The 14,836-nt window shown below is 41.8% G+C and overlaps 1 protein-coding gene across 1 annotated transcript in view; it reads left to right on the top strand.

Moving 5' to 3' along the window:
• Positions 1-14,836, top strand: part of CCDC146 (coiled-coil domain containing 146) — a 125,675-nt gene that overhangs the window by 85,134 nt on the left and 25,705 nt on the right. Inside the window, exons 3-6 of the mRNA XM_047752028.1 lie at positions 1,976-2,058; positions 5,208-5,417; positions 11,478-11,535; positions 14,156-14,332. Coding sequence (XP_047607984.1) covers positions 1,976-2,058; positions 5,208-5,417; positions 11,478-11,535; positions 14,156-14,332 — 528 coding nt within the window. The remainder of the gene's footprint in view (positions 1-1,975; positions 2,059-5,207; positions 5,418-11,477; positions 11,536-14,155; positions 14,333-14,836) is intronic.

The raw sequence follows: 14,836 nt of genomic DNA, 5'->3' as shown, positions 1-14,836 counted from the left end.
CAGAAAGAAAACTGGCTCAAAAATACAGAAAGTTAACTGAAGAACCCAAACAAATGTGTTTAATTAAATATCTATAAAATGTAACATTAGTCAACCTACTAAATCACTTAGCAACTCAACACTTGAAAAATTACGTGTAAGTTATATTTAAGCTGGTGTATGAGTACATTCTAAGATACTTCATATAGTGAGACGTGAAACCTCCTGAAGTTCTTAAAAATCCTATTCTCTGTATTTTACTCATACCTAAAAAAGAGGGGTTGTGGGAATTGGAACCCAGGCCTGGCACCAGCTTGTAGACCCTTGTGAAAGATCCTAGACACTTTCACAAAGACGAGATGGTTGCACGGCGTATTTAATAATTTTTCCTACCCTGATTTTGGTGGAGAGACCATGAAACCTCACTGTGAAGATGCAGGCTTTTGCATGTTATCCGTTCCACTCATTCATTTGCTCATTCAGCACACATTTGTCAAATACATACACTGTGCCTTGGGTTCTACAGGCTGAGGATACAGTGAAGAGCAAGGTAACCCAGGCCCTTTCCTCATGGTGCTTATAGACTAGCTGGGGAATAACATTCTTTTGATCACAGAAATAAATGTATTACTACGCATGGTAATATATAAAATACAGAGTTTTTGGTGGTGGTGGTGTAAGTGGGTATCTATCTTAGATATAGGCATCAGAGAAGGCCTTCTTAGGGACCGATGTTTAAGCTAAGGTGTAAAGGAAGGTTGGAGTGAAGAGTGAACTGGACTGGGGTCAGGGGAGCATGGAATGAGGAATGGCCCATGCAGAGGCCTGAGGAAGGAAAGAGGTTCATGCATTCATGGAAACCAAAGGCAGCCAGTGTGGCTGGACCACTATGAACGAGAGCAGATTGCTGTGAAAGGGGACTGCGAGGGAGGCAGGGTCATAGGGGACCTCAAGGGTCATACTAAGGGTCTTGAATTCCTTTGCACTTAAGGAGTTTGAGCACAAAGTGTAACAAGACCATGCTTGATTTTTTTTTAAAAAAAAGACCTCCATGGAAATTAGATGAACAGGGGCCCTGAGTAGAAACACAGATGGGAAGGAGGAAGGTGGAGGCCTGCTGTAGTCCAGCTCAGAGACGATGTGCCTTAGATTAGTGGAATCTAGGGAAAGGAGCAGAAAATGCATGGATTAAAAAACTATTTTGAGATAAGAACAACAGGGCATCAAAAAACCCTAATCTTTTCTTTAGTTCTGTTTTTCCATAGCATGTCACTGGCAATTTAAAGTCCAACCTAATACAAATGCTCATTGCATTATGGCAACACTTTAGTGTTTGATGCTGCATTATGATGTCTATTAAGTACTTATTACCTAACTCAGAGAGTGAATGAAAAGTTCTTTTACCAGAAAGGAAAGAGGAATAAATAAAATCACTTTGTGTATCTGATACACTTTCATGTTTCTTCGACATGAAATATCTTAGAATGCACAACTTGGGTTGAAGTTCTGACTCTGCCTTTAACTGTAACTTTAGATATATTACTTAACCTTTCTAAACTTTAGTTTGAAATGGAGAGAATCCTTATTTCACAAAACATTTTCAAGGATGAAATAACTAATGTACAAGTTGCTCATAATATATGCTCAATAATCATTAGTTCTCTTAACTTACAGGTAACTATCCTATTAATCAATACCCTGTAGGGTGTTTGCTAAGCCTAGAAATATGGGTTTTTTTAGAATTGGAAGAATTTCCCTTCAATTTATAGATGACGGAATCATAGTCTTCATCTAATAAAGATTTGCCCAGGAACTTAAAGCAGAATAGAACTAGAACCATTTTCACCAAAGATCCACCGTCTTCCAAATTTGCCTTATTGTCTCAAATGTTTCCTAATGCTTTTATTACATCCATATATCCATTTTATCTCTGCTTAAAGCATAAAGAGGATGATGGCTCATGGTGGTCATGTGTTCCTTGTGTTTTCTTTGCTAGTTACATGCTTTGGGCAAACTTCCTGGAACTAGGATGGCAGAGTTAAAAGCCAAGTACACCTTGCTGCATGATACAGTGATGAGGTATGTTATTTACTAACGTGGAGACACCTTTTCTGATGTTTATACTTCTCACTTGTAATGAAACCTGTCTTATTTGTCATTTTCCCAAAAGCTAAAACAAAGGTCTGAGTTCAAGTGGTTTAAGAAATGATACCAGGAGTTATTGTGAGAGAGTAGGGAAGTGAGATGGGGAAGGGAGTTATCTAGCTGGGATGTGTTGATCTCCAAATTAACACTGCAGGGAGCTGGCTCAGTCTGAAGACTCTTAAGGGGACTGTAAAGCACATCTCAGAACTCTTCCACCCAAGTATGAGGACACTGGCATATTTGTTTGATAATTTCCATCCCTCGTTGATCAAGGGTTGCTCCTAGGTAGATGAACTCCTGGTTCTTCTAGCTTACCCTTCAAGAAGCCAAGAAAGTTCCAATGGCCAGAGAAATCTCTCAGGCAGAGGCACACAGATGCTGTTGGTAGCATGATAACCATCCACCAAAGCTACAGGTGACCCCCAGAGAGGGCCAAGGGGACTTGGATAGGACACTGAAATCATCTTCTACCAGATACTCCTCCAAGAGTCTCTCCTCCCCACCTTTCTTCACCACTCAGACAACCCCAGTCTACATCTGCTGAAACCTCTTGTCTTTATTTCTCACCTGTTCCTCCCATCCTTGGCTAATCCATTTAGCCCAATCCCAGTCAGCACAGGTCAGAAGAGTAGACATTCACAGAATCTTTCAACAAGGTTTCCTAAGCACCTGCGATGGCCAGTGAGAATCTAGGAGAGTAAACAAAGAAGGGGAAACTCTATTTTGCTGTGACTTCTTGCTGTTTCCAGCCTCTTTCTTCCTTTCCCCACCTCCTGCCTCATAGCTTCGCATGACACTTTCATCAAAAACCAAGGAGCAACAGCAACATACAGAAGCTCCAAGCTATGATTCCCCAGCCACCCTCTCTCCAATCTCAACCATCGCTCCTGCTTCTTTTCTTGCCCAGTCATTTGGTTATGTGGAGGATGGGAGCTGAGGGAGGATTAAAGAAGGAGAGCAGAGCCTCATCCCCAAGGACCCCTCGCTTTGACTCCACCCTGAATCCTCAGCTCCTTGGAGGTTATAACTACCCTCCTCCAGATCCATCAGCTTTATCTCCTCCCTTCCCCAGCCCCAAGTTAAATCCTCACCCTCACCCCTACAGAGACTCCATGCCCCACAACTAGTTCTGCCCCCATGTGTACACATAGTTCTCAAGACTCAGCAACTTGGAGGATTCAGGTGGGAAGTCTAGGGTCATCTTTCTCAACCTACTTCACACGGCTTCACCGCAAGAACTCTCCACGCAGTTATGGGCATCATTCTGAGCCTCTTTGAGGACAGAATCATCTCTCAGCCTCTAAAGAGCTCTAATCCAGAGCCCTGCACAGCCTGAAGGGTGCTGACTTGGCTGCCTCCTTGCCACCACAATTCGGCTTCTGGTAACAGTGACAGATGGCCATGCAGGACCAAGGTTATGGCATTGTTTCTTCCTACTTCTGGGTCTTGTTGCAAAAACCATGACTTCCCTTCTGCCACCACATTTTACCTCCTCCTGACCCCTTAGTTCCCTCTTGCGTGATTACACTGAACACCCACCACTCTCTCCAATCCCCCTGCCCAGAGGTGGAAAAAGCATGAAGACGGAGACGCTTCGCTCTTGCTGCTAGGGCTACAGCAGGACAGAGAGAGGCTGGAAATGCTAAACTGAAATGGAATGAGTTTTCCATAGACACCACAGTAGAAGAGTTATTAAATTCTCTTCTGCTGACACTGTATTTTAAGTCCATGTGCATAAAATTACAATTTGTGTTCTGGCTGGAATCTTAACCATCTCTTTCACCTCCTTTCTGGGGGGAAATGGCCACTATGGCCCAAGTCAATACCTTACAATTCCATGGTTGCAGATACATACTGAAGACATCAGATAATTGTAGATTTACAAAGAATATACAAGGAAATTGACATGTAAGAAGTAACTCCAGCTTTCATTAGTGGAAATTACATGCAGTATCTTTATAGCTGTTGCTGCTATTTGGAACCTAACACAGTGCCTGGCACATATGATGTTCCAAAAAAGGTTTTGTTGGCTGCTATGGAGCAAATGAGATATTAAAACCCAAGAAAATGGGTGGAGCTAGTAACTTCAGCCTGGTCAAGTCATTGGGCATGTCTGCAAATGAGCATAAACCTGAGGATTTCTCCTGGTGAAGAAAAATGGTGGGGAGCCCACCCACCCAAAGAAGAGTGCTAGCTTTAAAGCAGGACCTGGCAGCGTCTTGCTTCTGAATAGGAGAGGTAGCTCATGAGAGAAAGTTGGGTTTCAAGTCTGCTGGTAAGGCTGGAGCTGATGGCTAGATTACAGCAAAGGTGAGTGATTTCTAGAAGATACTGGAGGGTCCATCAAGTCCCATTTCTAAATCCATTCAATGCTGCCTCTCGCCAAAGGCTTAACCCAAGATAGGACCAATGACATAGAATATAGTTGGAGCTGTAGGAATCCCCATTTGCCATGACATTCACATCCAGCTGTAGCTAGGCATTGAAGTTATGATCAGAAGCCTATAAATTAATACATATCCATAATTTCACAGGATAATTTTTCTTTCTAGTGTCCTAGTAAAGTGTCATCAGAAAATGTACTGTCTTTTCTTAGTTCACTAAGGAAGAAAAGGTTTCCTTTCAGTGAGGTCATGAGAATTCAAGAATTTGAGAACCAGGGTTGCTGGGGCAGTTGGAGGGAGGATTCAATCTTCTCATTATTCTCCCCACTCTGGATAGTCATGATCATTCTTCAAACTCAAACGCAAATATCCCATTCTCTTCCAACAAATCCTTTCTCTCTCATCTCCCAGCATCTTGATCTAGACACTAGTGGTAGCATTTGTCAGTTGGTTTCCAGCTCTCTATTCGAATCTGTTCCCTCTGCTAGACTGTGAGCTCCATTTGCCTTTGGACCTAGTACAAACTTGGCAGAAAACTGCCACTGAATTGAACCCAAAAATGAAAGGAACAGTGTAGAATGCTCCCTTTCCTCTTTGCTAGACCTCCATAGGAGCTACGAGGGGTATTAAAGAGATTAAAGAGGGGTATTAAAGAGATTCACCCCTCATTATGTGAATCTCTGCCTTTCCGGGGTCCAGCACACAGGAGTCAGAGGTCCAGCTGCTCCAGGATGCCAAACGTTTCACCGAACAAATACAACAGCAGCAGTTTCACCTGCAGCAAGCTGATGATTTTCCAGAGGCATTCACCACTGAGGTCTCCAAAATGAGAGAACAACTTCTCAAGTATCAAAATGAATACAATGCAGTGAAGGAAAGAGAGTTCCATAATCAGTACAGATTGAAAAGGTAAGTACACAGTTCTTCAAGCTCACAGAGGACAGATATAAGCAAAGCTCTTTCCATGGAAACAACATTAGGAAAACATCGGATGAACCGAAGAAGGAATTTTAGGAACAGTGAGTATAAGACAGCAATGTTAAGAGCACTCTAAGCCTTGTTCTTTCCTGGATTCCCTAAAATAAGCACTTCCTGAAAAAAAGGCTGCACAGCCTCTAGAAAAAAGCTCAGGTAACAAGAAGAAGTACTCAGGAAAAGGAGATCCCTCTAGGTTTCCAGGTATCGAGAAAACCATAAGCGTTGGGAACTGCAGCCAAAGAACACACTCCATGGAACAAGGACCTGGCACGTACTCTTGCCTCTCCCACCCTGGCGGTGGCCCCTCTCCCCTTTGTGGCACCACATCCCATGTCTGCGTGTAGACTGCCTGCGTGCACTTTCCAAACATGCCCATGTGAGCTCAGGGTCACATCTGTTTCACTCTATTCTTCCAATAAAGAAATGGGGACCCCAGCATCAACTCTCTTCTCCTATTACTAGACTATGCCTTAGGATCAAGGAAGAAAGTAGTATCCTTTGGGGGCAACTGATTTACTTAACCAAATCTGGAGGATGGCATTCAATGAACTAAAGCATAAATGTATTGCTAGAAGGGATAAGTGTTATTTCTAACATTTTTTTCTAATGTTCCTCCTAAGTCGAAGTCAGGAGAAGAGCTGGTTCAGCAAATCACACAATTTATATTGAATTTCAAAACGACTGTGATCCAGGTTTTATGCTGTGGGCTGTGCTTGGATCCTGGAGGGAAAGCCAAACCATCTCTCCTAGAATTTGTTACCATTTAAGGTGGCAGAACTTTGTCTGGCTATTTTTAAGAGGAGGTAGCTTTGCCGCCCAGTGAACGTAACTCAGTCCTGCTGAGAGATAAGCAAATGGCTTGAGTGGCTTTCAGAGGGCCTTGCCCTCCCTGGTTTTGAATCTTCTCTTTGGAGCCTATTTGTCTCAGCTGGGGGATAAAGAAGACTAACTTAATCAGCAGAATTATATCCGGGGAGGGGGAGAATCTGAGTTCTTCTTTGTCTTTCCATCTAAACTTGTTTCGGGCTTACCAGTGAGATCTATAAAAAGAAAGCCTAGCTATTTCTGTGCTCTGTAAGCACTCTTTCAGTTGAGAAAATAATGAAATTAAAACAATTGGTGGTTGTTCATTAGTATTGAAAATATGAATGCTTGACATTTCTGTGAAAGGGTACCAGGAACATAAGTCAGTTGATACTTAAATTGTTTAAAATTTCCAAGTATTCCTGCCAAGTGGAAAGGAAAAAAAAAAAAAAAAAAAAAAAAAACCAGAACTCTTGTCTTTTAGGTATAGACAGACAAACTCATTGAGTTGCTTGGGGTAGGGCGGGGGTGGGGGGCCCGTACTGTAGAGTAAACAAGAACATTCAAAGTGCACACTTGCAAAAAAGTTTACTGTGTGTCCTTTTTGGATTTGTACCATGTAATGTTATCGCCTAAGCAGATTCCCTTGCACTCTCAAATATTAGTATCTCAAGAATTAACTATTTTCATAAATAGTGGTGATACCAAAGGAAATACCAGGAAAAAATTATATTATATGCATTTCATTGGCTTAATATGTTTAGAATTACATGGTATGGAAACAAATTCACCCAACACCTCCCCAGGGAAAAAAAGAAAAAAAGTAGTTATTTCCATCCCCATATAAAAATAAAGAAACTAAGACAGTGAGGGGAAAAAAAACCCCATCCATCCAAATAGACAGATGATATTTTTCAGGTCAGCACAATGAACTCTCATTTTATTGGTGGCAAGAGTAGCAGAAGCCCAAGTAATTTGCTCTCTTCGACCCCAACATCCTTAGCAACTTCTGAGTCATGAGTGACTCCTAAGAACAACATATTTTTCAAATACTCTAGAGAAAGGATTTTACTCTATAATTGAGTCGATTTTCTTATGTTTTCACATAATATAAGTTCATTAATATTTTTTATTTTTATTTTTTATTTTTTTGTCTTTTTGCCATTTCTAGGGCCGCTCCCACAGCATATGGACGTTCCCAGGTTAGGGGTCCAATTGGAGCTGTAGCCACTGGCCTACGCCAGAGCCACAGCAACGTGGGATCCAAGCTGTGTCTGCAACCTACACCACAGCTCACGGCAACGCCGGATCCTTAACCCACTGAGTGAGGCCAGGGATTGAACCCGCAACCTCATGGTTCCTAGTCGGATTCGTTAACCACTGCGCCATGACAGGAACTCCATAAGTTCATTAATAAATGCTAATCGTGAGTATAATTACATGGTTGGTTACTAACTAAATCTGTTACCACAGTTTCTGGGTTTGGATTAATATTCATCAATGATCATTTGATAAATATGCAATTCGGGAAAGAATATATAACCTACCTAATATACTGTAAATAAATAATGAAGTGATTAAGTAAATACTGTTGAGAACTTATTTTTGAAACAAAGTAGAATTATATATATATATTTTTTTTTTGGTCTTTTTGTTTTTTAAGTCTGCACCCATGGCATATGGAGGTTCCCAGGCTAGAGGTCCAATTGGAGCTGAAGCCACCAGCCTACACCACAGCAACGCCAGATCCTTAACCCATGGAGAGAGGCCAGAGATCGAACGCACATCCTCATGGATGCTAGTCAGGTTCGCTAACTGCTGAGCCACGACAGCAACTCCTAGATGTCATTATCTTTCTAAAAACTTCCCCAAGCTTTTCCTTGCCTTCACTTTGTTACCCCTTGGGGGCTTCTTTCTAAGTCCTAATATTTGGAGAGCAAATCAATTGTGTCTCTCGTGCTAACCTGAAATATTCTGACAAGTCTTGGTCATCTGCAGAAACAGCTGTCGTTGGTTAGTGCCATCTGTCGTGGGTGTGGACATGGAGCAGGGGGCATGCATCTCCCCATGTACGGGACTTTCCCGATGTGACCATGGCCTTAAGGGCTGTTTCCTCTGCCATAGCTGGTTCCCTGTCAGTGCTCTCCCAGGGTTTAGTAGTCATTTTCCATTTCATTATTTTTTTTGGCCACTCTCGCAGCCTGCAGAAATTCCCAGGCCAGGGATGGAACTTGAGCCACAGCAGTAACCTGAGCCACAGCAGTGACAATGCCAAGTCCTTAACCACTAGGCTACCAGGGAATGCCTGGTCATTTGCTTTCTTCCTTTCCTTTTTATCTTTTTAAGGCCACACCCATGGCATATGGAGGTTCCCAGGCTAGGGGTCGAATCGGAGCCGTAGCCACCGGCCTACGCCAGAGCCACAGCAACTCAGGATCCGAGCCACGTCTGCAACCTCCACCACAGCTCATGGCAATGCCAGACCCTTAACCCACTGAATGAGGCCAGGGATCAAACCTGTGTCCTCTTGGATACTGGTCAGGTTTGTTAACTGCTGGCTGAGCCATGACGGGAACTCCCATTTTCCATTCTTAGTCCAGTAGAGATAGCAAAATTGGAACCAAGAAAAAGAGATCTGGTAAGGAAGGAACAAAGGGATTGTTTTAGCAATGTTACTGGAATTCCAGAAAGTTAGAATTATGACAGAGGGGCATACAGGTCATCAAGATTAGTAGTAAGAAAAAAACTCACAGTCGGAACAGATTTTACCTTCTAACATAGAAAAAAATCTTTCCCGCTCCCCTGTGGCAACCAAGAAGAGAACCAGCCTAGATCAGGTTTTGCAGGAAATAGTCCTTGTAAAGTCAAAGAGAAGCACCTGAGATACATGTTAAAATGGCAGATCTAACCCCAAACTAATAATTCTGCTTTCTGCCAAAGCCTCCCCACCCAGAGCGACACTGGAACTGTTAACAAGCTGCATGATTCTGATTCGTGTCAGAGTTTGAGAATTCATGGTTCCCAAAGTGGTTCTCAGCCCTGACTATATGTAAGAAGCCTCAGAGTGCTCTCTCAATGACCCCTCAGTCTGGGGTCCAAAACCTCCAGTGATGGGGGCTCATAGCCTCCACAGCAGCCCAGCCCAGCTTTGGACAGCTTGACTCTTAGGTGGTTATTGCTTGTACTGGCTCAGAAATCTACCTTCCTACAACTTCCACCCACTCGTGCTGATTCTACTCCCAGTGGTGAGCAGCGGCTCTTGCACTTGGCTGCATGTAGGGCTTCCTGCATCACCCCTTTACCCACGAGTCCTCAAAACCAAAATCCTTGACGACGTGCTATCAGTTAGGAAAAGAGGTGGATCCTTCCTTAGGAGCTTTCACATTGAAGCACCACTTAGTCAGCAATGCTGAAAATGTCAGATTTAGATTTTTAATGTCAGTTTAAAAGTTTAGGAGTATATGTGTGTATGTATGTGTGTATATATATGTATGTACATAAAAATTATATAAATATGTAATTTCTCAAGAGGCAAAACACACTTTTTTTCATCCCAGTAACATCATGCAAAAATGAGAAGTCAAAATGAGAAGAGGAGTTCCCATTGTGCCTGAGTGGGTTAAGAACCCGACTAGTATCCATGAGGATGCAGCTTGGATCCCAGGCCTCAATCAGTGGGTTAAGGATCCAGTGTTGCTGCAAGCTGTGCCTTAGGCGGTATAGGTCACAGATGTGGCTCAGATCCAGCGTTGCCATGGCTGTGGCGCAGGCTGGCAGCTGCAGCTCTGATTCGACCCCTAATCTGGGAACTTCTATGTGCTGCAGATGCAGCTGTAAAAAGAAAAAATAAAGGATAAAAAAAGACATAATGCATAAAGATGTTTATTACATTATAATTTATAAAAGTGAAAAATCTAAAGCAATCTAAATTCTAAAAAAAAAAAAAAAAGATAGTGGAATATTTCGAGAATAATGTACTTCAGAGGCAGCTTGATACTAACCAGCGCCCTGGAGTCAGATAGAGCTGAGTTTGAAAATCAGTTCAGAATTGACTGATGACTTTGCATGAGGTACCTAACTCCTCAGTTTTTTCATTTGTGCAGTGAAGATAACAATACCTACCTAATAGTGATCTTAAGTTTAAAAATGATGTATGTAAAGTGCCTGGAAGATAGTAGATAATATTTAGGATTATTTTATTATGGTATGATAGGGGTAGGGTTATGAATGATGTGTTTCTCTTTAAGTAAAAGCCTTTATCTTTTAAAAGAAAAAAGTCAATTAGTGTTTAACAAAAAAAAGAGAAAAATGCATGATAGAAATGTAATTAGTTTAAAATATCCTAAAGAATTTGTCATTTTATATTTGTTTAAATTAATATAAAACAAAATTTATTTGAAAGACTGTAAGTCTTACCTTGTGGGAGAGTTTTAAGTCACCATTTTGAAACAGGGAGCCCTGGTGGTCTTGGCAACCCAGAGATGGCAGCACACTACCACCCCCTGGTGGCAACATGGCTGAGATGTAGGATCAACAGCTTGGAAGCAAAGCAGCAATTTATATGAAAGCTCTCAAAGCAAAAGCATTAAGTATTCAAAGCGCTGGAAAAATTCAGCTTCACTTTGTGGTCCACATAACTGATCTATATTAAATCCCTTGTGACACATACTTATTATACCAAGCTTAATTTACATTATTGCAAATACAATTTCATAAAAATAAACCTGGTATGCATGCCTCTTTAGTATCATGTTCCTAGACTTACTGGCTAGTGGGATCTGCCAATTTGACAGAACTCATAGAGGCTACAGCAGTAATCCAGGCAGGTACTATATTGCAAGTTTATTGCAAGTAATATAAAGAGTACCAAGCCTCCTGTAGGAACCTGAGTCTAGCGGGAGGGATCATGCTCCTAAGCAGTTATAATGTGATGAGAGAACTGCTCTGATGTGTGCGTGTGTGTGTGTGTGTGTGTGTGTGTGTGTGTGTGTACATGTTGTAGGAGGGTTGGGGAGGGAGCCACAAAATGGGCCCATGGGAATCAGTGAAGCCATCACAAAGAAAGGACACCAAGCCTGGCAAACACACATGGAAAGTGCTTTCTGAGAAGAGAAAGTTATTACTGCAGAAATAGCTTACTTTTTTATACTTGGCCAAACTTCATTTTTTTTTTTTTTTTTTTTGCAGCTTAATGGAAGAAAAAAGTCTCATTCTAAAGGAATTCGAGAAGATACCTAAGCCAGGAGTAAGTCTTAGGTGATCTAGACTTTGTTAAATACAGCTGGATTCAAAGATCCTTTTGATGAATATTAGTGTTTATCACAACAACCGTACCCTGAAACATCTGAAAGATCCCAAAGTCTTAACTGTGGATGATGCTGAAAGGAATATCTGCAGTAAACATAAGTGGTGCCTATTACAGGATTTAGCTATTTGGCATCTGATTTAGGTTGTGTCTAGTTGGACAATATCAGCTTTGTTTTCATAAGAAAAAAAGGATTCTGTGGTTGTCACTTCAAATATTTTTGCTATAGCTATTACTCTCACAGCTTCCTGAAGGTCTCAAGCTGATTACAAGAAATGTTAATCAAGATGCATCACTTATCAATTTCTGCATAACAAAGTGCCCCCAAACAGAATGGCTTCAACAACAACCATTTCTTACTTTCCACAGTTCTGAATTGTTCTGGTTTGAGCTGGCTCAGTGGGACTGGATGGTTTAGGACGGCTTCATTCATATGTTGGCCAGGTGGCAGGCTAGTTGGTCTACAAGTCCCATGTCACTAGTTACATGACGGTGAAAGGGTTTCCAAACCCAAGAAAGACAGTTTCAAGAGAGTGCAAACCCCAACACAAGTGCTTTTCAAACCTCTCTTTAAATCATTGTTGGTATCATCTCATTGGCCAAAGCAAGTCACATGGTCATTTTTAGCAGCAAGGGCTAGAGAAATAGGCCCTACCTCTCAACGGGAAGAATGACAGAGACATTTTGCAAAGAGGCATGCCAGCAGGAATAGGAGGAATTTATGTCCCTTCTTTTTTGTAAATCTATCATAGAAAGTAAAGAGATTGGAGTTCCCGTCGTGGCGCAGTGGTTAACAAATCCGACTAGGAACCATGAGGTTGCGGGTTCAGTCCCTGCCCTTGCTCAGTGGGTTAAGGATCCGGCGTTGCCATGAGCTGTGGTGTAGGTTGCAGACGCGGCTTGGATCCCGCGTTGCTGTGGCTCTGGCGTAGGCTGGTGGCTACAGCTCCGATTGACCCCTGGCCTGGGAACCTCCATATGCCGCGGGAGCAGCCCAAGAAATAGCAACAATAACAACAACAACACAAAAAAAAAAAGGAAAGTAAAGAGATTATCATACTTTGCATTGCTTTCTCCTTTTGAATGGTTATATTTCAAAAGTGTGTTGGTGGCAGTTAATTCCAAAGCCAAAAAAAAAAAAAAAATGTTTAGAACAGACTAAAAATACCATATTATACATGAATACAATTATGTCCACATATTATATACTATTATATAAGTGTTCCTAACCACCATTTATAACATACATTCTATGGGCAAAAGCATTTTGCATTTCAGTTCCAGATCCTAGAATCATCGGTGTTATCTTCTCTCTTTTTTTTTGGTTTTCTCTGGCCATACCCATGATATATGGATGTTCCCAGGCTAGGGGTTTAATTGGAGCTATAGCCGCTGGCCTGCACCACAGCCATAGCAACTTGGGTTCTGAGCCACATCTTCGACCTACACCCCAGCTCATGGCAACACCTGATCCTTAACCCACTGAGCAAAGCCAGGGATCAAACCTGCATCCTCATGGGTGCTAGTCAGATTCATTTCCGCTGCGCCATGACGGACACTCCATCAGTGTTACCCTCTTACAGCAGCAGTGGAGGAGCGGGATATGTAGAAAGGCCAGAGCAGGCTAAATGGATCCCTCCACTTAGTCATTAGCAATGTGTAGACTTTCTGAGGACCAGAAAGCTTCTCTCTTAAAAGGCAAACACTCCCCAGATAGTCAGTCACAAGAAACAAAGACTTGTTAGGAGTCTAGAGGGCAGGGCATTCGGGGAGAATGTGAGTAAGAGAAGTGGTATTAATAAGAGAGCATGGGGTTAAGGAGCTTCCAAGGATTACGTGTTCCAAGTAGAAACTCTAATCCTGATTCTCATGCGCGACTCAGTTTAGCTATAAACCAGATATTCAAATATTATTTGCATCAAATTTTGTCAAATCACAAAGCTACTGGAGAAAAAAAAAAGACTGGAAATTTTTACTACTTGGTGTGAAATAAGTAATAACAGAAAAAAGACACACTTAAAATTTAAGATGACAGAAAAGAGCATTAGTTTAAAAAATTAGTTCATGAGAGTTCCCATTGTGGCTCAGCAGGTTAAGGACCCCAATGCTGTCTCTGTGAGGCTGTGGTTTGGTCCCTGGCCTCACTGAGTGAGTCAGGGATCCAGCCTTGCTGCAAGCTTCAGCATTAAGTCACAGATGGGGCTTCTAGCTGGTGTGGCTGTGGCTGTGGCTGTGGCTGTGGTATAGGCCTCAGCTGCAGCTCCAATTCGACCCCTGGCCCAGGCACTTCCATATGTTGTAGATATGGCCATAAAAAGAAAAAAGAAAAAAAAAGAGTTCAACTCTAATGTAAAATGTTTAATGCATGCAGTATAATTGCCACACCTTTATTGAAGAGGTTAGAAATACTCAGTTGCATTTAACTTTGCAAGACATCATCCATGAAGCTCAAAACAAATATAATCAACATGGTGAGTAAAATCATTTTTAATTTGATGTTGAGGCAGACAGGTGTTGGCTCAGATGCTGGATAACCCGGTAATTCTCATGACTTTTAAAGGAAATGGAGAAGAAGGTGAGAATGTTGAGAGAAAGCACTGAAGAACTACGTAAGGAAGTAATGCAGAAGAAATTAGAAATTAAAAATTTACGGGAGGATTTGACATCGAAGCAAAAGCAATCACTAAAGGAGCAGAAGGAACTAGAAGAACTGTTGGAATATCAGGTCACTTTAAAGGTGTGCTATTTACAGTCATAGCTATTTAAATGTGGTGCCTGCAGGGACATAAAACTGCAAGGGGATCAAGACAGATGCATAGGGTTGACAAAGATCAAACCCCACAAACTAAAGTGTCCTCTGCACTGTGCTGGATCCTATCAGACTCCCCCTGGGCTCCAGGAATTCACAAGAGACTTGAGTGTGTTGGGTAACATCCCTTTATGTCACTTCCTTCAAGAGCAACCAAGTGCCCTAACCTCTTCTGTGGATTTTTATTATTTGATCCTTGTCTGTCTGCTTGATTCTGCTTCGCGTCCCTCGCACCATGAAAGGGATGCAGGGCCTATGTTTATATTCTAGAAGATAATTAAAATTCACTTTATTTTGAAACACGTGTAACAAGTCTCAAAACAGTTTAAGTAACGTAGAGTTACTTTTTAAAACATCAATATCTGCATTGGCTGAGAGAGCAATCATGATTCACTTTGACCTCTTTTTCCTTAAGTCAGAGCCATCGGTCAA

Source organism: Phacochoerus africanus, chromosome 11 (genome assembly GCF_016906955.1).
Source record: "Phacochoerus africanus isolate WHEZ1 chromosome 11, ROS_Pafr_v1, whole genome shotgun sequence".
Taxonomy (NCBI): domain Eukaryota; kingdom Metazoa; phylum Chordata; class Mammalia; order Artiodactyla; family Suidae; genus Phacochoerus; species Phacochoerus africanus.
This window is presented reverse-complemented; position numbering and strand designations above follow the sequence as displayed.